Here is a 27,962-nt window from a genome sequence, read left to right as displayed (position 1 = left end):
TTACACTTTTACTCTACCTACGTAGGAAGCAGCATTTGCCAGGAACAACGGTTGACGATCTAATTTGTCTGATAAATCCTTTAAAATTTTTCATCTTTATTATGAATATCAGAAAAGACAGATAGAAGTTGTCGACATTCTTCATTGTTCATACCATGACTAACTGAAATGTGTTTATTTAGATTTCCATCTGGTGGTATAGCATCTGTATTTTGGACAGTTACTATAATTTGTCCATTTTTCCAGCTATGATCACCAACTTGAGGTAATAATGGATAAATTTTATGAAGTTCAACCACGTTATCTACAACAATCCACCATGTTTGCCAAGCTTTCAGTTGTTGTGTCAGCATTAATTGAAAATCTTTAATTTTCTCTTTGCTGCTTTTTGCTTCCTTTAAAATACTTTCAATGACAGTTTTATCATTGTTAAAGCGTTTACAAAGTTCAGCATAAGTTTTTAAAAGGGATTCCGCATCATTTCCTTCGAGTGTCATCACAAATGTCGTATTCTTTTCCCAGTCAAACGAGTTATACATTTCTTCGCAAGTTTGTCTGGCTAATTGAGATTTACCACTGCCAGGATTACCAGTAATATAGTAATAAGTTAGTTCATTATTGTTAGTATTGCGCAATTCATTGAGATCTGCTGTGATTTGATTTAGTAACTCTGTACGTTTAACCACATCGTGATTTGGTTTGCAAGGAAGTACTTGAAAAGAACTAAATCTGTTTCGTTGACTTTTTATTTTATTAATTTCATTAAATGAAAATCCTAGATCTCGAAACGAGTTTTCAATAGTACAAAGCATTGTTTTAAATTTGTCATCAGAAACTTTTCCTTTATTTTCATGAATGAACTTGTTTCTAACATCACGAAGTTTGTCCACAGCAGCTCTAACTTTTGGACCAATTTTTGTTCCAATTGATTTGGAATATAATATCGCTGCGAATAACGTCGTACAATCCCACTTATTAGTGTCACCATTTTGAAAATTTGACAGAATATGTTTTTCAGGAGGTTTCTTTTTTGAAATTTCAATGTTGAACAATTTCTGACCACTAACGTTTATATTTTCCCATTCTCCAAGAGATTCTTTGTAATGCGTGTTCCACTCTTGGATAAAAAGATCAACAAGTTTCTTTTCAACATCTGTAAGTACTTTCTGCAGGTAGGAGTTATTAATTTCTTCTCTTGACTGCATCTAAGAGTCATAAAATTATTAATATTATCGTAAATTGGTTCTTGAATTAGAGTTTATATCAAACATAGCTACGTAATGTTACAGTTTTACTTGTACGTGTATATAAATATCGAGGATGGCAGCTAAAAACAACGCAATTGGACATTTTAGTTTTCCTGCACTTAGGCATTTGGCTACATTTTGGTAGTGGCGTCGCCAGGATTTTGCGAGTGGAAAGGCACAAAATTTGTACCACGTCAGTCGCTAGCTAAATGGCCCTAAAAATTGCTTCTACACTTGGAAATTTGTTAAATATTTGTCACAACATGAATAGTTTCAATTTTTTAACTTCCCAGTTAAACCTTGGAGGATTTGTACATTCTTCGTGTTATAACGTTACGTAGATTGATTATTGATTTTAATGAAATGTTTTCATATTATAATACTTCCAGAATTGCAGTATTTTCTTGAGCCTTACTCTTAGTCATTGCTATATTTGTATTTTTGTGTCCACGATCTCATACAAGTTCTATTATATAATGTAATGTTGTTCATGACATGCATCACAATATTACTTGTTCTTCCTTGCCCACTAGAGACTTGAACTAGTCTAGAAGTATTGTTTTGTTTTTTTCATTTTTAAGGAATTAAAATCTTTACCACTCGGCTAACAACCCAGAAAGGGTAAATACAACGCAAACTAGTCTATACATCTAATAGAATATTTCCTTTTACAATAAAATTGTGTGAATTCGTAAGAGCTACATTAATGCCAAGTGCTTCTGTTTCAATTTCAAATGATGCATATGAAGACTCTTTTCTAAAATTCAAACGAGGGGAACTTAGTGAGAACAGCCAATTTTTAGAGGGGCACGTTCTCCCTTCCCAGACCCCACTTTAGCGACGCCACTGCATGTTAGAATGAAAATGGAGGTACTGAGTTATATTATCACTTAGGAAGGTGTTTAACAATTTGTCTAACTGACACACAAAGTTCTCTAACTGACTCACGCTTTTGCAAAGTTTGTCTCTTGTGATTCGGGAGGCGAAAGACAATGGACGGAGAGCTTTAGAAATCCTCAGACATCACTATCAAGGCAGAGGAAAACCTTGCATCGTCGCTCTTTACACGGAACTCACATCGCTGAAGAAAAATGACGACGAGACTGTCACAGATTATATATTGCGAGTGGAACGATCAGCAACAGTCTTAAGAAAAGCCGAGGAGATAATAAGTGATGCACTACACATTGCAATGGTTTTAAAGGGCCTGCCAAGCACGTACGACGTCTTTGCTACCGTAACAGTTCAAAGGGAAAGACAAATGACATTTACGGAATTTAAAAACTCGTTACGAAGTCATGAAGAAAATATCAAACCATTGTCACCAAAATCTGAGGTAGGTGACAACGTTATGTATGTGAAACCAAAATTTGATGGAAATTGTTTCAAATGTGGAGGAAAGGGACACAAAAGCTCACAATGCCGAGTGTAGGGGAACAAATGGTTCTCCATATGCAAGACCAAGACCCACGACACGAAAGATTGCCGAAAGACAAAGAAACGTCCAAGTCAGCTAAAGACGAGCAACGCTATGACAGTGAAGGGCAACACTCCTTTTTGTTCGTGTCAAAGGATGAAGAGGAGAACGCTGAAGCAGACGTGAAGGATAAGGATCAAGCGAATTTAACTCTACTGGTGGACACAGGAGCTACAAGCCGCATTATTAACAATAAGTCAAAATTTATAGATAAATTTATAGATAAATTTGATGGTAAAGCACATGTTATTGAATTAGCAGATGGCAGTAAAGCCAACGTAGTAGTCGGTAAAGGTACTGCTAAAGTCAAATTAGTTGACTTGCATGGAAATGCGCAGGATGTCTTATTAAATAATGCCTTATATGTCCCATCTTACGATCAAAATATATTCTCAGTAAGCGCTGCCGTAGAAAAGGGGGCAAAAGTCAAATTAGACAAACACGATAAGCATGTACAGTGCCCTGCATGATGGCACAACGTTTGGATTAAGACAAGAAGGCAAGCTTTACTATATAAATAGCATATCATCATCGAATAAAAATGCATGTTCTCTTTACGAGTGGCTCAAGGTTCTAGGTCAATGTAACTACAAGGATGTTAGGAAACTAGAGAAGGTGGTTAAGGGGATGAAAATCATAGACTTGAGGGAAGTTGAGTGTGAGGTTTGTACGCAAGGTAAAATGTGTCAGACGAAAAGTAAGCTGGAAGATAAAAAGTCAAGGGGTCCTCTTGAGTTTATTCACACGGATCTTGCAGGTCCCATTGATCCGGAAGGAAGAGAAGAGTTTAGATATGCATTGTCGTTTGTGGATGATTATTCAGGATTGAATATAGTCTATTTTCTTAAGCATAAAAGCGATACACCACAAGCATTAAAACAGTTTTTAGCAGATGTTGCACTTTACGGAAATGTGAAGCGCATAAGAAGTGATAACGGCACTGAAATTACAAGCGAGAAATTCAAATCGCTTCTTAGAGAAAACAAAATTAGGCATGAAACTAGTGCACCATATTCGCCACACTAGAACGGCACATTTGAGAGATCGTGGTTAACTTTATTTAACATGGCTAGGTGTCTATTGCTAGAAGCAGAACTACAAAAATCCATGTGAACATGTGCCGTCATGGCATCTGCTTATATTAGGAATTGTTGTTTTAATTCGAGGTTGAACAAAACTCCGTTCGAAGCGTTTACAGACTCACAACCAGACTTGAGCAAAATGCACGTTTTTGGTTGTGTTTGTTATGGTTATTCACAAAATTCCAAAAACTTAGACCCTAGAAGTAGACAAGGTAATTTCGTAGGGTATGATAAAAATAGTCCAGCATATCTACTATACTACACTGACATTAACAAGGTAGAGCGTGTAAGATGCGTTAAGTTCTTCAGGGTGGGTAGCAGGAACTGCCAGAACTAGATGATGAAGAACTTGAACCTCAGATAGCAAAATTGCATGAAAGAAACCCCAAAACAACTAACGAAAAGATTAGTGCTCCAGAGACATCTATAGAATCAAGATACCCCACTAGGATAAGAAGTAAGAGTAAATATCTTGACAAGTATATGACAGAAGAAGTTTCAGGGGAGGATACTGTCTCATATACTAAAGATTATTGCTATAGAGTATCCAACATCCTAACGACATATTCCCAAGCAATAAGCTCCAATGAAAAAGTAAAATGGCAAAAAGCCATGAATGATGAAATGAAAGCGTTAATTGACAATGATACGTTTGAACTTGTTCCACCCCCAACAAATAAAGACATAGGGGGGAAAATGGGTATACACCGTAAAAGTAGGGTAACATGAAGAAGAGACCCATAAAGCCCGTTATGTAGCCAAAATGATACTCGCAGACTCCTGGTATTGACTACAACGAAACCTTTTCGCCAACTGCATGCATGAGTTCTATTCGTGTATTGCTTCAACACGCTGTTTAAAACAGCATGTTATTGCATCAGATGGATGTAAAAACAGCTTATCTTAACGCCCCAATAGACTGCGAAATTTATTTGCATCAAACCGAAGGATTTGAGGAAGTAGATAAAAATGGTGAAAAATTAGTGTACAGGTTGAAAAAGTCTTTGTATGGATTAAAACAAAGTGGTAGGAATTGGAATAACGTATTGCATGAACAATTAATAGGGAAAACTTTCGAAAAATCATTAGTCGACCCATGCATTTACACGCGATTTAAAGGAAATGATGTTCCTATTCTAATAGTATGGGTAGATGATATTATCATTGTTGCTTACGATGACACATTAATGCAGAGTGCCAAGAAAATCCAAAGCGACCGTTTTAAGATGGGGAGAGGAATGGGTATACACCGATAAATCGATAAATACTGCTTCTTTGAAATTGTCAGCGTTCCAACTTTGAAACGTGCTCAATGAAGTTTTGTCATTTTGTAAACTTTTGATGCAGATAAACAAATAATCTAATTAGGGGCGAGAGAAATAAGTAAATGTTGGGAGCTCAAAATTTTAGGGGCAATCTTTATTTAAAAATTGAATTTAAGAGTAATTAATCTCGAAGTCTATAATTTTGATTAACTTTGTCACATCTCAGTAATCATAGATACTTCAAAATTGATAGCGTTTTTACTTGACAGTTCATCGTGCAAAGTTTTGTCGTTTTGTGAACTTTTGACGCAAACAAATATTTTAATAAGTCTATCTTACAACAAATTGAACAATTATAGACCGGAAAAAATCACGTGTACTATCACGTGAGGAAATGACCTTTTCACTCCAAGTAGGCGCAATTTCTAAAGACATACCTAGCAAAACGTTTTTATGTCATCATCTGTGTTAGCAATAGATAAATAGATAGATGACTTTATGAACGAGGAAAAAATTCTTCTTGATAAAAGCCATGTTAAATAAAATTAAAATCTCCGCATTTATGATATGAATAACTGAAATTCTGTGACTTGTCAAAATTTTGATTCATCTTGTTGATTCATCTTCAGTTAAACATAAGTGTACCCACATAAGTTCCTAAACATGCTGTGCAGTCAATTTTGCAAGAAATTGACCGAGAAGGAACCTAGGGAAAAAAGGGTCATCGACTTAAAAGAAGAACTTGCTATAATCTGCAACTACAACGTGCTAGATACCAGTAACGGATCTAACGATGCATCTGGCACATTACATAGAATTGTTCTCATGTAATCGCGTACACTATTTTGACAGGATACTATAACGGGCCTGGGCTGAAACTTAGCCCGGGCTGAAATTGCTTTATGTAGTCGGTCCTTTACTTAGCTAAAACTTTTGCCAGCCTTTTTTATTGTTTTTTGTTAGAATAACTTGAATTGTTTTATTCGAAGATTTGTGCTAAGATTGATTAAATAATGTAGACTTACAATACAGTAATAACTAGGGGAACTAAAGCACATATATCAGCGAAGGGGGAACAAAGTTAAAGATTAAAAATGAACCAAGCAAGAAACTTCCTTTACATCAAAACAAATGTGCTGCTTTACAGCTTCCCTTTTCTCTATTTGTTCGCATGTCTGCATTTTTCATTTAGTAACCGCCATGGCGAACAATTCAACCTGTTAGTGGCCATTGCTTGCGCGAGCAATAATTACGAAGCGAAACTGATTTGAGAAAACATCTGGCCCCAAGAGAGTCACAACACGATGCTATACACATTATGTGTGTCTGCCTAAAAGTTTGTCAATCTCGAGTTCTTTAAAGCAGACCGCATAGAGTAGTTATATTATGATGCATTTCACTACATATGGCCCTTAGAGGGTTAAGTACAAGTTTCGGTTAATAGAAAATATATAACACTAACAGGGACCTGTTATGACTCACATCACAGCGGTTTTTCTCTAGAAATCTCATATTTGAAAATAGTGACATTTAAAACGGTACGAATCTTATCCTGTGAGAATAGACGAAGTTAGTAGCTATCATAAGAACAACAAGAATCACTTTGGAAATATCGCCAATATAGTTTTGAACGGTTTGTTAGTCATTTTATCAGACATCAGAAACCAAACAAAACAAAAATTTGTTCTTTGAACAAACGTCTCTACTTATATATGGCAAAATTCGTGTAAATCAGACGTACCTGTGTCGAGAGGAGTGAAGAACTGGTTCAAATCAGAAATTTGTCAATATACCACAAAAAGTCTTGAGAAAAATGATGCTATCTGTTTCAATGCGATTGCTTTTAAAATTTGTGAGGCTCCCTATCATAGCAGACGTAGAGCCGCAGTCAAACACTGCAGGTTGCTAAGATAGAAGTAATGTTGATGAAATTGAACGAATCTTATTGGTTGGCAAATAATTAGTTATGCTACTAGCAACTGTTGCTACCAAGCAAGAAAAAATTTTAATAAAAAATAGTGGATTTCAGTAAATGGACAGCTGTTTTTACATTTGTAGTTCACCCATTTGTTCTAAACTCTCCGAAATTATGTAATGCTACACACATTATGTGTGTCCTCCTAAATGTTTGTCAATCTTGAGTTTTTTAACGCAGGCCGCATGGAGTAGTTATATTTTGATGCATTTCACTACATATTGCCTTAGAGGGTTAAGTACAAGTTTCGGTTAATAGAAAATATATAACACTAACAGGGACCTGTTATGACTCACATCACAGCAGTTTTTCTCTAGAAATCCCATGTCTGAAAATAGTGACACTTAAAACGGTACGAATCTTATCCTGTGAGAATAGACGAAGTTAGTAGCTATCATAAGAACAACAAGAATCACTTTGGAAATATCGCCAATATAGTTTTGAACGCTTTGTTAGTCATTTTATCAGACATCAGAAACCAAACAATTAAAAAAATTTGTTCTTTGAACAAACATCTCTACTTATATATGGCAAATTCGTGTAAATCAGACGTACCTGTGTCGAGAGGAGTGAAGAACTGGTTCAAATCATAAATTTGTCAATATACCGTAAAAGTCTTGAGAAAAATGATGCTATCTGTTTATCATAGTAGACGTAGAGTCGCAGTCAAACACTGCAGGTTGCTAAGACAGAAGGAATGTTGATGAAATTGAACGAATCTTATTGAATGAGTTATTCTACTAGCAACTGTTGCTACCATACAAGAAAAATTTTTAATTAAAAACAGTGGATTTCAGTAAGTGGACAGCTGCTTTTACATTTGTAGTTCCCCCATTTGATCTAAACTCTCAGAAATTATTTCCTCTCATTTGTATTTAGCATTTCCTTGACATATAGAATCAGCATATCTTATAAAACATAAACAGTCTGCAAGGGAAGAATGTCAAGTCACGATAAAACTTTTACATACATAAATTATACATAATGACAGGAGCACTACATGCGGTCGTTTCCACAAGAACTAGCTAATGCATGTTTAAAATTCAACTAACAATCTTATATTCTATAATAATAAAGTACATTTATCTAATGTCTCCAACTTATGATGCATGCACTTGCTGGCATGTATGCTATATTAGAGCATGTTTTATTTCATTTCTATATTTTGTGAAGTTTATTTGTGTAAGGTGTTTTAATGAAGATGTTAAACATTTATGTGCATGTGTATATTGTACGAGACTTGTTAATTGCAAACTTTAGGTAGTTTCACTTCTTTCCTGGGCACGGTACTGCTTTTTATCCATGGCCGATTTCATGAAATATTGGGGCTAAATTGGCTATTCTGTCTAGAGCTGAGTTTCACACAAATGGAGAAAACTAGCTCGCTATGGGGCTAGATTGGTCCTCTAACCTGGGGCTGTCTCAGCTACGTTTTGGTGGTAAAATTGGAAAAATAAACGGGCCAAATTTGGCCACTCTTTAAAAGATAAAAATTGGCTCTAAAGTGTGGGGCAGTTCTGGGGTCAATATTTTGGCTCCATATTGGGAACTAAAATAGCCTTTTTGTTTTTACTGTGTTGAAATGTTCTGGAAAACTATATTATTAATAAACGCAAAGACGAGGCAGTCAGGCAAAATATATAATACCATTTTTACCAATAAGATAGCTCAAAAAAATTAAGATTATAAACAACAACTTTTCCAATAAGTTAAGAAAATCGATAAACAGCTTCTCTGAAATTGTCAGCGTTCCAACTTTGAAACGTGGTCAATGAAGTTTTGTCATTTTGTAAACTTTTGATCCGGATAAACAATTAATTTGATCAGGGGCGTGAGAAGCAAGTAAAAGTTGGGTGACTCAAGATTTTAGGGAAAGTCTTTAATTGAAAAGGGATTTTCAGAGTAATTAATCTCGAAGTCTCTAATTTTGATTAATTTTGTCACATCTCAGTAATCAGAGATACTTCAAAATTGATGGCGTTTGGACTTGACACTTCATCATGTAAAGTTTTGTCATTTTGTGAACTTTTGACGCAAACAAATATTTTAAATAGTCTATCTTACAACAAGTTTAGCAATTATAGACCAGAAAAAATCACGTGTACTATCAAGTGAAGAAATGAGCTTATCACTCCAAGTAGGCGCAATTTCTAAAGACATACCTAGCAAAACGTTTTTATGTCATCATTTGTGATAAGAATAAGATAAAACGATAGATGACTATATGAATGAGGACAAAATTCTTCTAGATAAAAGCCATTTTAGATAAAATTAAAATTATTGCACATAATGATATGCAAAACTGAAATTCTGTGACATGTCATGATTTTGATTCATCTTGTTGATTTTTAAGCCCTGCCGTACCAATGATATTTGAAAAGACTAATGAAATTAGTTGTTGGTGATAATGCAAGAAAGGTCAGTATTTTAAAATAATAAATTATCTAATGTGTTATTGGAAAAATCCCACCAAAATCAACAGATGTATCAATATAAAACATATGAAGTGTGAATTTCACCACGAAAATGACATTCATATTTTTTATGACAAATTTAACAAAATTCTAGACATAAGAACAATGCACTGTGACAGGTGAACTTCAAAATAACGTTCGGACTTAAAACTTGAAATTCTATTCACTAAATTTGATTTATGTATTTTTTGTTTTAGGATGCTTTAATAGTTATATTATATTGCTTGGCGCAGGCAAACAAAGAAGTCAGTTTTTTAAAGCCTGGCGAGAAGAAATTTCTACTTGATGATATTGTCACTACTGAGAAAAGCAAAGGTTATGTACACTCAAATAATGTTAGCAACGAAGAAATTCATGTGAAAAAGAATGCTATTACAGATTTTTCATTGAACAGTATAGAGTATGTTTGATGTACACAATGTTTGGTTCTAAGTACATTTTACGAATCACTTGCTTAGTTAGTAATAGCTGATTTATAACCATGAGAAATAATCTTTTCCTACTGTTTCATAGATTTTCCTTTTCTAAAGTTGTAAAATGAATTAACTATTATACCAATTTTATTGGTTTAAAGAATGCTATCATCCATAGACATGTGACATACATTCAAAGCACAAGCTTACCATAAAGATTTGCGATCAATTGCTGTGTCATGTTAACAAATTGTAAGCACATTTTATGCTTTGTCATATTGATAAATGACATGTGTCAATAAGTGTCATGTCAGAAAAAGAAGATGAGCATCAATGAAATTAATTATCCGTGTCTTCTTCACAAACCACTTCTTGCTCACATTTGTACGCATCGCGTACCTATTTTGCAATGGCGAATGCATATTTGCGTGTTTTCGTGAAATTCCACGCACAAAACACGCGTGTATTTTTACGTACAGTGAACAGTGAACACTGAAAATAAATCAGGATTTAAATGTGAACTGTAATAATGGAAATAAACTCTGTGGATATTTGGTTAAAATTTAGAGAATTTAGACATCAAACCTGGGATGTTGAGAGGAAAGTAATAGTGTTGTAGCCCAAATGATTTGGGGAAATTTCGAAGAGATTCTTTAGTTTTTTAATTCATCAATTACGATTATAATTTAGGGCGTATGTACAGACAGTGTTAACCAGTCATCACAGTGAGAGTTGTTCAAAAAAGTTATACCATATGTATTATTAAACATTCATGAAAAGTACATCATTCACATCAATCATTCAACATAAAAGAACTTGAATCACAATTTTATCGTTAAACATTCATTAAATAACGCAAATTTATTATGACTTATCATATATATACAAAATTAGTGTATAGTATAACTAGTGACGACAATTTAAGTATTTGGTAAAAGATTTTCAAATTTCTCAGAAGAATTGCAATCTAATTCTACTAGATTTCAACATTTAAAATCAGTGGCGGTAGAACATTGATAATTGGGGGGAGCTATATTCATATATTCATATTTTATAATCTGTAAACACAATATATTTCAATAGAAACTATTAAAGTACAACATGAATATATCAATAGTACCCCCCAATTATTAATGTTCCGTCTCCCTTGTTTAAAATAACAATTGAGAGAGATGATGTTTACAGTGGATTTAGACTTGAACTTAATGAACTGAACTGACGCATTGAACATTAGTTCATTAAATATTCTTAACTTTTTGTAATTTCCGTGTACAAACTATACAAGATGTACTATTGAAATGCTAAAAATAAAAATCAAACTGTTGCCTAATGAATACAACAATAAATGAGAAGCATTTAACTTGTCGTTTTTACGATTTACCTCAGTCTGAGAACTTATGTGTCTGAAAATAGAGCAATTGAATGCCTGATAACTTTGTTCGCCCACGGGTCCTTTATTGTGTAGATTTTAATCTTAGAACTGAGTTATGGTAAGCCTAGTTCACATATAGTTGTAATTGATATTCTATCGGCGATGAAGGTTTACACAATTACAACTATTTGTGAACTAAGTTTAAAATTCCCGTGAGCAAATGTGACAAGTATTTGTAATATATGCATGTAGCTGACAATCATGCAGGCATACACAGGCTTAGCAAATTCATAGGGCATTGAAATTATAGCAATAGGTTAATTTCTAAAGACCCCTTTTTTATATACGTCCTGTACAATTGACAGCACATCACAAGACGCACACGTTTGTGCATTTTTGTGGCATATTTTGAAATTAACTCAAAGAACACGCGACCTGCCGTTTGAATCTACCTGGCCATCATTTAATACGTACTTGAAGAATAGTTAGTAGAAATACAAATCACGCCTCTGTGAAATATTTGTTGGAGTTCTTTGTAAGCATGCAAATTCAGGTAAATGTATTTTTGATGCTCGTTTTGACAGAGTTCTTTTTATTTGATTAAAGTTCAAAATGTTTACGATGATTTCTAATGTGCTGTGTGAGATCTAAATATTTGTTGCCATAAAGCTTACGTTTTAGAAACTAATGTTTGTTCTATGCTTGATTATACACTTGAAAGTTATTTTGTTGTGCGGCAAATGATCACCAAATACTATAGAGAAACAAAGATTAAATGTTGTTAGTTTATGAATGTGGACTCGTACGTATAACTAAAGAAAATATTTAATGTTGACGGTCGACATCCATGTGGCGTTTAGAAGCTGAGCTACACGTACTTAATAACAAACATTTTGTACAATGCAGTGATTAAGCTCTGTAACTTTTCTTAAAATACTACTTCCCTTGAACTGCTTTAACGTTTTGCATGTCGTCGCCATACACAACGCAAAATGAAATGAAATTCCATCGACGACAATATTTGGCATTCAAAGAATTAAATCTAAACGTGATGTTCAATGTAAGTTTTCATTTACGTTCGTCATTTTTGTCTGTAAAATATTGAACAAATTGTGAAGTAAGATTTACTTAAATTATCTCATTTAGAAATCTTCTAAGCAATTATGAAGTGTAATTAAAAGATGTTATTCTTAAGCAACGCTTTCATCAGCTCAACATAAATGTCAATAGACAAGTCACTGTTTCATTAAACTATGAGTACTCTAAAACGTTTTTTCTTGGCATTCTATCAACATTACAATTCCTGTTTGATGAATCGATCACGAAGACAAGTCATAGACGACAAATGGTGAGAACAATACTCTTAAAACTTTTCACAACAACAGCAGAATATACTCACTCAAATTCTTATAATCATTCTCAATTCTTTAAATAAACTAGATATGTAATTTCACATAATTTTTCTTTGCAGATGAATAAAACTACGTCATCATCGAATGATTAAATTTCGAATCGTCGTTTGTCGTTAAACACCGCGAGGAAATCATCGAAAACTGTGAGTGTAAATATGTTTTTATATTACGTATATTTTAGCCTGCTAAAAGGCCAGATCTCTAGTGCAGTATATTTCACTGTAGAGCTATTTTTTAAATCCAGTTGTGGGAATGAATACATTTGCATAAGTTTTCAAAATTTCTCCCATTGCGTTGAAAAATAATCTTAAACTGGTTATAGTATATAAAGTTAGTTAGCTGTAACTTCAACTTGGGGTTAGTGGGTACAAATGGTGCTTTAGCGTAGAGGATGCAAATAGCCCACTGAAGAAGGAGCGTTCAGTCGTTACAGTTGGCCAATTTAAACGGCTTTCTACAGGGACTATTAAGGTGCCCCTGGGATCGCCTATAATGCATGAGTTTTAAACACACACCGGTTGGTGTTGACTTGTGAAGCATACACAAATGAGAATTTGGTTTTGACATTTTGACTCTGAAGATGACTACCGGTAAGGTTGTCGAAACGTCAGTCAACAACAACAAAAACAGTCCTTCTCAGGACTATACCAACCTGGACGATCTACATTTACAAACATGTAACGACACTCACGGTTTCGAACCATTTACTTTACCAGAATTTACCACAATATTTTACAGTGTGTAATTAATTTGTTTTTTTAATTTGTTCGCCTGGACACAGTCTAAATCTGCATTCTACAAAACTAGAATGAACTTTTTGTTTTTTTTATATAAGACATGACTTACATGACATGTCCTATATTTTACATGATTTTTTATTGAAAAGGAAGAATACTTGAAAAATTTCTCATGGTTGTCTTTACAATTAATTCTAGAATGCAATCAGATCTTTTATAAGAAAGGGGAATTTTTTTTAAATGCAAAGGCTAAATTACAGAATACTCTGCTTCACATATATTTCTTTTGTACAGCTGACTAAATAGCTTCAAACCATTTACTTTATTACGATGAATTTTTTTCTAACAATACGAAGTTCATTCAAAGCATCTCTAACTTTTGGATCAATTTTTGTTCCAATTGATTTGGAATACAATATCGCTGCAAATAACGTCGTACAATCCCACTTACTGGTGTCACCATCTTGAAATTTTGACAGAATATGTTTTTCAGGAGGTCTCCTTTTTGAAATTTCAATATTGAACAATTTCTGACCACTAACGTTCGTATTTTCCCGTTCTCCGAGAGATTCTTTGTAATGAGTGTTCCATTCTTGAATATAAAATCAACAAGTTTCGTCGTAACATGTATAAGTATTTTCTGAAGGTAGAGGTTATTGATTTCTTCTATTGACTCCATCTACGAATTATAACATAAATAATATGAACATCAAGAACTTGATAATAATTTATGGACAACTCACAACTGAAATATTTGAAGATTAAGTACAGTCACAACAATATATTTCTCATTTCATTTGCTGTTACATCTACATGAATATTTTATTTTGACATAAATCAAGGCAATCATTACATGTGTAATAAAACATTATATTGCAATTACTGCTAGTAATACAGTATTTTGAGATAATATTGCGTTTTTTTATGGATAAGTTTGTAATAACTTTATTGAAGTGATAAAGGCGAAATAACTTCATATAAAGGAATAAAACGTTTAAGGCCAAATGCATCTTGGTCAAATCATTGCATATTTCAATAACTAAAAAGTAAATAAGTCTGTCATTTTCTGCTGAGCAAGAAAATTTTGTGATCTTTCAGAATAAAAAATGTCATACTTGGATTAAATTGGGGGGCATAAACCACTCACTACCATTAAATTGTTACAAATCTTGAACACAGATCTTTCCAAACCAAAACTGCATGATTACTATGATTCGAAGTTTCGAACAAAGTCTTGTCCAAGTATTTGATAACACTGATGCCAGGATAACATTGCCGCTTGCCACCAAGCTTAAAGATCTTGAAAACCTGTTACAGAGGCGGAACATAAGCCGAGAAAACACGTTCACGTACGAAAAATACTTCTTACAATCGGTCACAATCAATTTGAAGCCCGAACTAGTAAACCGCAAACGAAGCTCAAACCAATAGGTCTGCCGCAAATCATTAAAAAAACGCAAAGAGCTTGCTATTATTCCTAATATATTTAATACTACCATGGAATATGCTTAAATTGCCTTCTTCTTTTGCATATAAACCCAATTTCCAATAGTATTATTATAGTTTCACTTTGCTTTGTTAACTGTTTTCTTAGTCAATAACTTTCCCTCAACACTTTTTTTCTTTGAAAAGGTAGTCTTTCACATGTTTTTCTTTATTTTGTTTTTTACAAAAAGAATTTGGAGGATCCGATTGATGACATTTTTCAATTTTCAATTCCAATTTTTCACTACTATGGGCATTTTGAACGATGCCAAGGATGTTTGGATATGAACTATTTACGACTCACATAAAAGCAGTAAATTTTCTTTTTTTCATTATCTAAAGCTCACAGGATTTCAATAGATGATATTCGTGAGTGGATGAAGGACGAATCGACTTTTTTTGGTCGTGAAGTTGAGACTGGTTAGTAATTGAGAAACAATGGCTTGTAGCTAAGGAACAGATTTGACACATAATTATTGATACTCATTAGCTATGTGAAAATGTTTTACCCACAGAAAACTTTTTTAACAAATATACGTAAATCTTGAACAACTTATAGAAGAAGAAGATTGGAAATGCAAAAACGTTATATACCTGGACTTGTACGCTGATCTTTACCATCGATGGAATGGTTGCACTGATCCAAGTGAACTGACTGTTCCATTTAATCAGATGAAAAAGTATGTTCGAAAAGTTCAACATGTTTCTAGAGATATTAAAGTCTTAAAAAGTGTGAATTTAGAAAAATGAAGTGGGAAAACTTTGAAGTTATGAATGTACGTCGTAACATTGTGATTAATAAGTTGGAATATTGAATAAAAAATTATTTCTTGTTTTTATACGTACGTACAAGTAGAGATATATATGCAACTTGCAGTTGCTTGTCTGACCGTGTCTTATATTTGTAATGATTTGGTATTTACTGTTTAGAATTAACGAGCAGTTAAAGATCATGGAAAGGGGAAAACTCAATTTCTGCACGCTGGCAAAATACTGACTCAGAGTACGAAAATGCAAAACGCGAGGTTGCGTCTAGCAAAGAAAAACGTGTTTTGTCTCGAATGAGGAAAAATGTTGTTGAAAGTTGGTTTCTCCTAAGTCTTAAGTCTAAATACTGTGGTAACTCTACGTATCTCATAAATGTTCCATACCACTTGCAATGTTTGTAAATTACTTTACATGTTGCCTTCTTTGCAATGTTCTTTGTATGTTTGTAAATTTTTCTGTATGGTTGTTCTGTTTTTCAGATGGTCAAGTGTTGGCATCCAGACTTTCGAAGCAAATTACTCGAGTAACAAAGGATGTCAATAAAGATATCGCAGCTTATAACGAGGCGAAACAATCACATTCTAGTCATCCACATACCGCATTTACATTAGATGCTGTCAAAGATCCTGACAATGATTTTTGGTGTGAATATCTAGCTGCACCTACTGATGAAGATTGTTCAGTTCCATTTACTGTTAAACGGAAGGCTATAGATTTATGCCATTTGCTTGACCGATCCAAGGAAGAGCAAATCCTGTTGAAGTCAGAAATGGAAAGTACGTGGAGTCACTACTTTCAGCAGCAAGGCAAGATTACTGACTTTTTAAATAGTTTTATTAACCATGAAAACGTACTTGATGTTGAATATGGTGAAGCGACATTTTTACACAGGAAGATCTTTCGAATTGAAAGCATGTTGATAGATCAAAAAAAAGGTTTTCTTTGTACATCAACAAAGACAAACCACAGTATTTATTTCATGGGAAAGTTGACATGCTTCAAAGTGATCTGGTGTCGGCTCTGGATGACGAAGAAGAAGTGGTTGTATATGAAGAAGTGGATTCTGAAGACGATCAAACAAGTGAAGACGACTATGAAAGCACCAGCGATGATGTATAATGGGGTTGTGCAGGCACTTTAAGATCTTGAAAATCCTTTAATTAGAAAATCAATTTACGTAAAGGGCACTTGAAAAGTTGTTAAGAAATCGTGTGTAATAGCCGCCCAACGTACGTACGCTGGAAAAAAACTTTTTGTTGAATAAATACTTGTTGAACTGTCATATGTAACTTTTTGATAGTTATACAATGTAGTATATGGTGAAAATTGATGTTATATATACATGGGTAATAGCCGCCCAACGTACGTACGCTGGATAATAAAGTTGTTTAAAAAAGGTTTTTGTTAAATAAATATTTGGTGTAAGCTTGGCAACTCGATGGAGCACATGGCTTGCCGATTTTGAAATGTTTATTATCTCGAGTGAAATTAAAGATAAAAAGCAACAAGGAGCATTACTTCTCTGTCAAGATGGTTCACTCATTCGTGAAATATTTCGACAGCTCAAAGATACAGGCGACGACAGCGAATATGAACTTGCTAAAACCAAATTAACGGAATATTTTGAACCTCAAAAAAATCGGCGATATGAAGTGTACAAATTTCGCGAAGCCAAACAAGAACAATCAGAAACGTTAGACCAATTTCATACGCGATTGAGGAAATTAGCTCAAACATGTGCTTTTGATGATGTTGACTTTGAGGTGGAACAACAGATAATCATGGCGGTATCTTCGCGGATACGAAAGAAAGCACTAAGAGATCCCGAGTATAAACTCAGGGATATTTTGCTGGACGGCCGTAGAGATTAGCAAAGCACTTATATGAAGCACGGGATATTGAGTCAAAGGACAAAAATAACGACATGTTGGCCACCATCCAATCTGAATCGACGCGAAAATGTTATTATTGTGGCGGTCCATACTCACATCAAGACTACGAAATCATTTATGTAGCTGGGAGAATCAGTTTCAAAGCAATGTAAAGTATAAACTATAGCAAAAGCAAGACATGAATGTCATAGCAATGAAAATGACTCATTACTGTCCATATCAGTTGTAAAGACACCAGTAGAAATGACTCATTTACTGTTCTTATCAGTTGTAAAGACATTAGCCAAAAATGTCTGGTCATGTCATTCACTCCTGAACATGGATACATACTTTAAAGGAGGGTGTTGCCCTAGAAATATATTCCTAATATAAACTTTTATAGTTTGTACACAATTTCTCTAATGTTCAAATAATGTTTTGGAAAAAAATAAGAAGTTCCTTGCAAAATGAAATACTAACTGCTACACACAATGCCAGAGCTCTTCAAGATGCCCTGGGAATAAATGGCATAGCAGACTCTTTATTTTGGGTAGGAGGCACATATTCATATATTCATGTTCTGCCACATTAAGTTCCTTTGAAATCCATTGTTTTCAACAGATTAAGACATGCATATATGAATTTGTGGCCCCCCCCCCAATTAACAAGTATCCCGTGCAACTGCTGGGATTTTTTATATATTAGTAAATCTGGTAGTCTAAAATTGTGGTAGTTGTACACTTAAATGTGTCATTTTCACTTCTGTCAATGCTATGGCAATGATATCCTGCTTTTTCTTCTTCAGGTTATTTATAACTTTTACTTTACATTGCCTTTATAGTTTGAACATTAAAAAAGTATTATTGAATCAATCATTAAATAAATATTTCCTCCAAAGTAAAAAAAAACAAACATTGTCACAACAATTAAGGTGTTAGTCCCCAAATCAAGTATGATTGAATCAAATAACAATAACTGCATGTCCATTTCAAACAACTACAATTGTCATAAATAGAAAGTATGTTTTGTAAATTATATGAATGAAGAGAATTAAATATAGAAAAGACTGTATTGATACTTATATAGCAAAGCAAATCTTGTGGGCTTTTCAGCTTTTCAAAAAGGGATGTTACATGATCATGGTTGCTGTAAGATCAGTATTTACTCTCATTATACAAGAAAATGACACAACAACATTCATTTTAAGAAACTTCACATCTTCTGAATAGCTAGATATTGCAAACTAAACTCATAAATATACTTTGATAGTTCCATTCAAGTTTCTTAATAAAAACTGTTCCAGTAAATAAATGACAGTTGAAAACTTGAAAATACAAATGTTTGAATATTGTCAATAATATATTTATACCTTTTATAAATATACAACTGTTGTTATTTGAACTTTGTTAAAAGAAATCTACAATACAACTGTTTCTAATCACCTTTAGTATAAAGAAGACATACCTAAAATGAAAAGAGAAATTGATTTCCTCTTCTTCTATCTCGTACGTTTTCTCAAAGACAAATCTCTAGCAAATAAAAGACAAATAGAAGTCCGAATGCTTCAGTTTCAATATCTATAGTTTGTTTATAACCAAATGACGATTGTTGTATATTATTGCAGTACATGTTCAGGTCCAAATGCTTTCGTCTTAATTTCTTTCGCTCTTTCTTTAAACTCTTTTGCTTTTTCGTACTCTCCCATTTTACTGTAAACCAAACCCAGATTGTTGTACGTTGTCGCAATATTAACATGGTCAGGTCCAAATGTTTTTGTTTTAATTTTTATCGCTCGTTCATAAAAATCTTTTGCTTTTTCGTACTCTCCCATTTTACTGTAAACCGAACCCAGATTGTTGTACGTTGTCGCAATATTAACATGGTCAGGTCCAAATGTTTTTGTTTGAATTTTTATCGCTCGTTCATAAAAATCTTTTGCTTTTTCGTACTCTCCCATATTATCGTAAACCAAACCCAGATTGTTGTACGTTCTCGCAATATTAACATGGTCAGGTCCAAATGTTTTCGTTTCAATTTCAATCGCTCGTTCATAAAAATCTTTTGCTTTTTCGTATTCTCCCATATTATCGTAAACCAAACCCAGATTGTTGTACGTTGTCGCAATATTAACATGGTCAGGTCCAAATGCTTTCTTTTGATTTTCATCGCTCGTTCATAAAATCTTTTGCTTTTCGTACTCTCCCATATTTTGTAAACCAAACCCAGATTGTTGTACATTGTCGCAATATTAACATGGTCAGGTCCAAATGCTTTCGTTTCAATTTCTATCGCTCGTTCATAAAAATCTTTTGCTTTTTCGTATTCTCCCATATTATTGTAAACCAAACCCAGATTGTTGTACGTTCTCGCAATATTAACATGGTCAGGTCCAAATGCTTTCTTTTTGATTTTCATCGCTCGTTCATAAAAATCTTTTGCTTTTTCGTATTCTCCCATATTATCGTAAACCAAACCCAGATTGTTGTACCTTACCGCAATATTAACATGGTCAGGTCTAAATGTTTTTGTTTGAATTCCCATTGCTCGCTCGAGAAAATCTTTAGCATTTTCATATTCTCCATTCTTATAAAGCAACTTACCCAGCTTGTTGTACGAATATGAAACATCAATATGATCAACACCTAACACTTTAGTTTGAATTTCTGTTATTTCAGAAAGTACTTCAGTTGCATGTTCATAGTTGTAAAATCTTTTCAAAACATCAACAAAATATTTGGCAAATTTCCAATGTCTTTCATCAAGTTTTTGTTTTGATGATTTTACATCGATCAACTTATTTAGGAAATGTTGAAATGATGAATTTTGTATGAAATTAATTAGATGTGGAATTATTTTTGTTTCATCTTCTCTGTCTTTAAAATGATTTAGTGCCAATGCAACTTGACAGGCAAGATCAGCTGCAGACTTTTTAGAATTATTTTCGTTTTGTTTACAGCCAAAGGTCTGCGATGAATAATTTATGATGGCTTTGTGTACAACGCTGTGCAGGCGGATGTCGTTGTTTTCCGTTTGAAGGAATAAAGAACAATGCTTTAATTGAAGACAGACATCTTCTGCAGATTTTTGTGGATCAATGCTTTTAATAAATTGTATTATAACATCTTGTGGTAAGGGATCGGAAGATATTATTGAGAAAAGTTTAAAAATATGTTTCAACAAGATTGATTCTTCAACATTTTTTTGTACTGCTAACATAACAGTTTTCATTCCTAAGTAAGATGTGTTTATTTTATGAAAATAGCCATCCATGTTCTGTCGCTCTCCTTCATTCAACTTATCAAAATATTTCTCCCACGTGAATGTCGGATTTACACTTTTTACACTACCTACGTAGGAAGCAGCATTTGCCAGGAACAATGGTTGACGATCTAATTTGTCTGTTACATCCTTTAAAAATTTTTCATCTTCATTATGAATATCAGAAAAGACAGATAGTAGTTCTCGACATTCTTCATTGTTCATACCATAACTAACTGAAATGTGTTTATTTAGATTTCCATCTGGTGGTATAGCCTCTGTATTTTGGACAGTTACTATAATTTGTCCATTTTTCCAGCTATGATCACCAACTTGAGGTAATAACGGATAAATTTTATGAAGTTCAACCACGTTATCTACAACAATCCACCATGTTTGCCAAGATTTAAGTTGTTGTTTCAGCAATAATTGAAAATCTTTAATTTTGTCTTCGCTGCTTTTTGCTTCTTTTAAAATATTTTCAATGACAGTTTTATCATTGCTTAATCGTTGACAAAGTTCAGCGTCACTTTTCAAAAGAGAGTCGATATCTTTTCCCTCGAGTGTCATCACAAATGTCGTATTCTTTTCCCAGTCAAACGAGTTATACATTTCTTCGCAAATTTGTCTAGCTAATTCAGATTTACCACTTCCAGGATTACCAGAAATATAGTAATATGTTAGTTCATTATTGTTAGTACTGCGCAAGTTATTGAGATCTGCTGTGATTTGATTAACTAACTCTGTACGTTTAACCACATCGTGATTTGGTTTGCAAGGAAGTTCTTGGAAAGAATTAAATGTGTTTCGTTGACATTTAATTTCATTAATTTCAGTGAATGAAAATGCTAGATCTTTAAATGACTTTTCAATATCACAAAGCATTTTGTGAAATTCAGTATCAGATACTCTTCCTGGATTAACATGGGTGAAATCGTTTCTTACATCACGAAGTTTTTCCACAGCAGCTTTAACCTTTGGATCAATTTTTGTTCCAATCGAGTGGGTAAACAATATTGCTTTACATAGTGTCGTGCAATCCCACTTACTGGTGTCACCATCTTTAAGTTTTAACAATATTTTTTCATCACGAAATATTTTTTTTGATGTTTCAATGTTGAACAACTCCTGACCACTAACGTTTGTATTTTCCCATTCTCCGTGGGATTTTTTGTGATGAGTGTTCCATTCTTGGATAAAAAGATCAACAAGTTTCTTCGTAACAACATCTGAAAGTATTTTCTGAATGTAGTAGTTATTCCTTTCTTCTCTTGACTCCATCTACGGATTATAAAAGGATTAAGATAAAGATGGATATAGTTTATTAACCATAATTTATGGACAACTGAAATTTGTTGATTATTATCAGTTCGTAAATTTTCAGTTGTATATGAAAATGGTTAAAGAAGGTGGTAGCTAAAAACAACCCTGTGAATATTTCTGTTAAAATTTGTCCTGCATTTAGGCATTTCTCTGGAAGTTAGACAAGTTTTAAAAAACCTTCATAAATAATAATACCTTGTATGCCTCCATAGTCATTCTACTGTGTCGTCAAAAAAAGTGAAACAAGTTTAGTTTATAAGTTTTAGTTTACATAAATTTAAAACTTATGTAACGACTGCGTATAGAAAAATAGACCAGGCGGAGAAAGATTATCGTTTTATTGGCGTCATGCCATGTGACGAGAGTTTATCATCTGAAGATCTTTTAAAGTATGTTAAAGACATATTGGTGCAATGCAATTTGAATCTTCAAAGAATGGCTGGTATGGCATTTGATGGAGCTTTAGCAATGAAAGGTTGGCGGTACTAATAAATGATGAAGTTTGCAAACATGCGCTTTATATTCACTGCTTTGCCCACTGCAACGAGCTGCTATTCAAAGATGTTTGGTCGCCTTCGAAAGTGCTTGCTGACGCCCAAGATTTATGCAAAAAATTGTATGTCCTTGCTGGTGTAAGCCCAAAAATAGGGTATTACTTTTTCAAAACATACAGAAGGAATTGTCATAAGTTTATATTTGATAATGTCAGAATTATGATAGTTTGCGAGAAGAGATATTTAATAGTTAAAAGATATGTATATAGTTCAGTTTTTTATGTCATTCATAAATGTAAATCAATACATATTTTAGAAAGCACATGGTCTTGTAAGCACTGGGAGTGCATGGAAGAAGGGGGAGATTTGCTGAAGCATATCACATATATGACCACATTAGCAGAACAACGGCGTGAAACGAATGAGGAAATTCCGTCAAAGAAATTCGCAATGGTGCCATTAGGTAGTCTACCAGAGTCGTACGAGAATTTCATCACTAGTTTAAACGCCAGAAAAGTTGAAGATATGGATTGGATAATATGAAAGGATCGTTGATTAAGGAAAATCTTAAACGTAAAGAGAAGAAAGAAGATAAGAAAGAAGACAATGCATTATACATGAGAAAAAAGGGAAACTACAATCGAGGAAAAAGGCATGACTTTGCAAAAGTCAATGAAAGGCCTAGAGGAGAAATTTTACAACACAGCAAACCAGGATGGAGCATGGGAAGAGATGAAAGAAGGTGTGATTCCAATAAGGGAAGAAATGTTACCTGTTTCAGATGTAACCAGGTGGGACACATAGCAAAAAATTGTCCGTTGAAAACAACCAATAAGAAAGAAGGAAGTTCATGTGTTATTGAAGGCAGTGATGTTGCTCTTATTCATAATATTAAATCCTCTGATGAATGGTTCATCGATTCCGCTGCAACAAAGCATATGACACACAACAAGGATTTGTTTGTGGACTATGCTGAATATCAAACACCAACCAAAATATATTTAGGAGACAACACTGTGATACATGCTCTTGGTGAAGGTCTGGTAAAGTTATTATACCATGTTGAGTTGCACAAAGTGTTGTATGTGCCAAAGCTTGCAAAAAATCTACTACACGCACCAGCAATGATTGCCATGGAAACCAAAGTCCAATTTGATGGAAATCATTGTATTGTATCAAAGAATAATAAAGATTATGTTATTGGCGAGTTAACCGATGGTATGTTATACTGTGAAGGATCCAGAATATTTTCAATCGTCAATTGATACATCTCCTCAAATATGGCATCAAATGTTAGGCCATCTCAATCATGATTACATAAAGAAAATGATGAAGAAAAATAAGGTGAAAGGAATAGATAATGGCAGAAATGAGAAAGCTGCAAACAATTATGAAGGATGCATTGGCGGAAAGATGCACAGAAATCCTTCTCCTCAAGGAAGTCAACACACAGCTACTAAAGCATATGAAGTTGTCCACAGTGATGTATGTGGCCCCATGCAAATTGAATCGAAGGGAGGCAGTCGATATATGGTAACATTTATTGACGACTATTCACAGTTTGCAGTTGCATATTTCATCAAGCGCAAGAGTGAAGTACACGCAAAGTTTAAAAAATTTGTTAATAATATGAAAATCCAGAGTTCAAACAAACGACATTTGAAGATCTTAAGGAGTGACAATGGTGGGGAATACACATCAAATAACACATTACGATAAATAGATAGATGACTTTATGAATGAGGAAAAATTTCTTCTTCATAAAAGCCATTTTAGATAAAATTAAAATTATTACACATAATGATATGCATAACTGAAATTTTGTGACGTGTCATTATTTTGATTCATCTTGTTGATTTTTTAGCCCTTCCGTACCAATGATATTTGAAAAGACAAGTGAAATTAATTGTTGGTGATAATGCAAGAAAGGTCATTATTTTGAAATGATAAATTATCCAATGTGTTATTGGGAAAATCCCACCAAAATCAACAGATGTATCAATATAAAACATATGAAGTGCGAATTGACCACGAAGAAGAAAATTCAGGTTTTTTATGATAAATATAACAAAATTCTAGACATAAGAAAAAATAATGACACTATGATAGGTGAACTTTAAAATCAACTTACCTTAACAAATTCAGAAAGATTGAAAACGACGCAACCAACTACATGATGTGTTTGCTTTTGCTTGATAATAAAGAAATCTGAATGTTAAATAAATGCTTGATTTTAATCACCTGCTGTTTTATTGTAAAATATTGAATGCTGGTCATACCCAATAAAATATGAAATGCAAATTTTTTATTTTAGCTATGACTGAAGTAAACACAAAAAAGTTTTGACTTGGAAGCTTTATGCCAATAAACCTTTCACAGTTTACTATTATTTATTTCAATTATTGAACATCCTGACTTACATGCAAACTAACTGAAATAATTATAAAGAAGACGGGGCAGCCTGCCTTTTACAAATAAGATAGCTCAAAAATTAAAGATTTATAATTTAGGAAGTTAAGAAAATCGATAAACAGAGCTTCTCTAAAATTGTCAGCGTTCCAACTTTGAAACGTGGTCAATGAAGTTTTGTCATTTTGTAAACTTTTGATCCGGATAAACAAATAATCTGATCAGGGGCGTTGGGAGGCAAGTAAAAATTGGGGGGCTCAAGATTTTAGGAGCAGTCTTTATTTAAAAAGGGAATTTCAGAGTAATTAATCTCAAGTCTTCAATTTTGAATAATTTTGTCACATCTCAGTAATCAGAGATACTTCAAAATTGATAGCGTTTGGACTTGACAGTTCATCATGCAAAGTTTTGTCATTTTGTGAACTTTTGACGCAAAAAAATATTTTAAATAGTCTATCTTACAACATATTGAACAATTATAGACGAGAAAAAATCACGTGTACTATCACGTGAAGAAGTGAGCTTTTTACTCCAATTAGGCGCAATTTCTAAAGACATACCTAGCAAAACGTTTTTATGTCATCATCTGTGTTACGAAAAAGACAAATAGATAGATGACTATATGAATGAGGAAAAAATTCTTCTTGATAAAAGCCATGTTAGATAAAATTAAAATTATTGCACATGATAGGCATAACTGAAATTCTGTGACGTGTCATAATTTAGATTCATCTTGTTGATTTTTAGCTCTGCCGTACCAATGATATTCGAAAAGACCAGTGAAATTAACTGTTGGTGATAATGCAAGAAAGGTCAGTATTTTGAAATGATAAATTATCCAATGTGTTTTTGGGAAAATCCCATCAAAATCAACAGATGTATCAATATAAAACATATTAAGCGTGAATTCCACCACGAAAATGACATTCAGGTTTTTTATGACAAATATAACAAAATTCTAGACATAAGAACAAACAATGACACTATGACAGGTGAAATTTTCAATCAACATAAATTTAGAAAGATTAAAGAAGACGCAACCATCTACATGATGTGTTTGCTTTTTCTTGATAATAAAGAAATTGGAATGTTCAATAAATGTTTGATTTTAATCACCTGCTTTTTGTATTGTAAAATATTGAATTCTGTTCATAACAGCGAGACGATAAAATGAGATGAGTAAATTTTATATTTTAGCTATAATTGAAATATACACGACAGGGATTGATTTAGAAATTTTATTGCAAATTCAATTTCATCTTAACTCAATCAACTCATAAATGTTGTACACATTTAACTATTAATAATTTTCAGTATTGACATGGCTGTACGGGACCAAAACATCAGGATGCGGACACTATTTTGCTCGACGAAAGCGGAAATCCTTTACATGCAGTGTCGTAGTTAGACATGAAGAAAGACATGAACTTCTGGGGAGTATATTTTCTAACACCAAACGCGTGAGCCTTTCTAGCGAGGTCTATAAAGTCATTCTCACCCTTGGAAAGTTTCTAAATCCCATCTAATCCCAAAAAGGTGATTACGATGATTTAGTATAAGGGTTTGCTTATAAAATCTTTGATTGGCTAATCTATAATCTAAAACAAATATGGCGGATTCAACTCTCGTCTTTCTTCTTTCAAAAATTTTAATTGACGATATATTTTCTTACTTGGAACAACAGAATGTTTTCTGTTAGGATTGTAGATGCAGATTTTTACGTGGGAAAACCTATAGATGGCTTAGATATTTTGTTTTCTAAATTTCGTGAGGCGAATGTTAACCGTGTTCCAGTTTTGAGGATATTTGGCTCAACTCCTGGTGGACAGAAAACTTGTGTTCATATTCATCAAGTATTTCCTTACTTATACATACCTTACGATGGAACTAAACCCACAGATAAATATCTGAAACAATTTACGACAAGTGTAGACTTTGCTGTTCAAGTTGCGTTTGGTAGAACATCATCTTCTATGAAATATGTTCATAAAACTGAAATTGTTAAAAAAATGTAAGTTATTTTCCTTGTTTTCTCCTCATGTTGACAAAGCTTACTATTATTAAATCTTTTTTACTCTCTTCTTTACATCACAATACAAAATCTTCCATTTTCGACCCAATAACGTTTCAATATTATTCACCCAAAATGATTTTATTTTTAGACCATTTTATGGTTATCATGAGAACGAAGAAGAGTTTATTAAGATGGAGTTGTACAATCCAAGAATAATTCCCAAGTAAGATATATTTTCATGTTGTTCTAACATAAAACGACATCAAAATTTTTCATTTTTTCAGACTTGTTGATCTTCTTCAGAATGGAGCTATATTGAACAAGTCATTTCAACCACACGAAGCTCATGTTCCTTATATTCTACAGGTAATTATTGTTTTTTATTATTAATGAGGAAAAACACATCTTTGATTGTTATAACCCAGACTGGAGTGGTTAGTTTGTAAACTGTGCACCAGACAGGGGGCAAGGCCTGCAAAGTTTGTTGTTTATTTCTTTAGAAATTCATCTCATTCATTGTTTTTGAAAGTAATTGATTAAAGCAATATTTGTATTGTACATAGGAGTAAAAAATAGGCTGAATTTTCTAACGACATCAGAGATGCAATATTTGCATGTATAGGTGCCCACTTTGCAATAATTATACATCAGATCTCAGGTGCCCAATAAAAACATTCCATTATGGATTATAGCTGTAAATTTCATGTGCAAAACATTTTGTCAATAAAGTGAATGGTTTGAACACATTGTGGAAGTATAGCTGCATGTTTGTTGATGTTGATCATAAAGATAATACAGTATTGAGAAGGATTGTTGGGGGTAGTCTTGATTGATGTTTTCACATCTAGATGAGATGATTACTGGTAACAATGTTAAAATGTCATTC

At 33.4% G+C, this 27,962-nt stretch overlaps 2 protein-coding genes and 1 pseudogene across 6 annotated transcripts in view; 2 read left to right on the top strand and 1 right to left on the bottom strand.

Annotated features, from left to right (window-relative positions):
- LOC124440947 lies at positions 1 to 24,842 on the bottom strand. Its single transcript, XM_046991372.1, has 3 exons — positions 24,785 to 24,842; positions 137 to 1,205; positions 1 to 68 (listed from the first exon to the last, which is right to left on the bottom strand). Exons 2-3 carry the CDS (start codon positions 1,203 to 1,205, stop codon positions 1 to 3), a joined length of 1,137 nt encoding a protein of 378 aa, XP_046847328.1. The 5' UTR covers positions 24,785 to 24,842.
- LOC124442021 overlaps positions 15,255 to 27,962 on the top strand; it is a 108,026-nt pseudogene continuing 95,318 nt past the window's right edge.
- Positions 24,552 to 27,962, top strand: part of LOC124442050 (DNA polymerase zeta catalytic subunit-like) — a 29,545-nt gene continuing 26,134 nt past the window's right edge. Inside the window, exons 1-3 of one of the 5 annotated variants that reach the window (XM_046992565.1) lie at positions 24,552 to 24,582; positions 27,225 to 27,299; positions 27,380 to 27,442. Coding sequence is in view for 1 of the 5 variants with exons in the window: in XM_046992566.1 (XP_046848522.1) it covers positions 26,748 to 27,073; positions 27,225 to 27,299; positions 27,361 to 27,442 (483 nt within the window). In the remaining 4 variants the exon portion in view is untranslated. Of the gene's footprint in view, positions 24,583 to 26,620; positions 27,074 to 27,224; positions 27,300 to 27,360; positions 27,443 to 27,962 lie in introns of those variants that run through there. The other 4 variants (XR_006947084.1, XM_046992566.1, XM_046992564.1 and 1 more) reach the window with 4 other exon arrangements.

Source organism: Xenia sp. Carnegie-2017, unplaced genomic scaffold (assembly GCF_021976095.1).
Source record: "Xenia sp. Carnegie-2017 unplaced genomic scaffold, XeniaSp_v1 HiC_scaffold_20, whole genome shotgun sequence".
In the NCBI taxonomy this organism is placed as follows: Eukaryota; Metazoa; Cnidaria; class Anthozoa; order Malacalcyonacea; family Xeniidae; genus Xenia; species Xenia sp. Carnegie-2017.
The sequence above is the reverse complement of the archived record's forward strand: the minus strand, read 5'-3'. Positions and strand labels throughout refer to the sequence as shown.

What these genes read in the sequence shown, in the direction of transcription:
- LOC124440947 (XM_046991372.1), bottom strand. Translation starts at nt 1,205, where the DNA reads ATGCAGTCAAGAGAAGAAATTAATAACTCCTACCTGCAGAAAGTACTT. An exon ending in TGGTATGAACAATGAAGAAT is followed by an intron (nt 69 to 136) that starts GTCGACAACTTC and finishes AGGATTTATCAG; the next exon opens with ACAAATTAGATCGTCAACCG.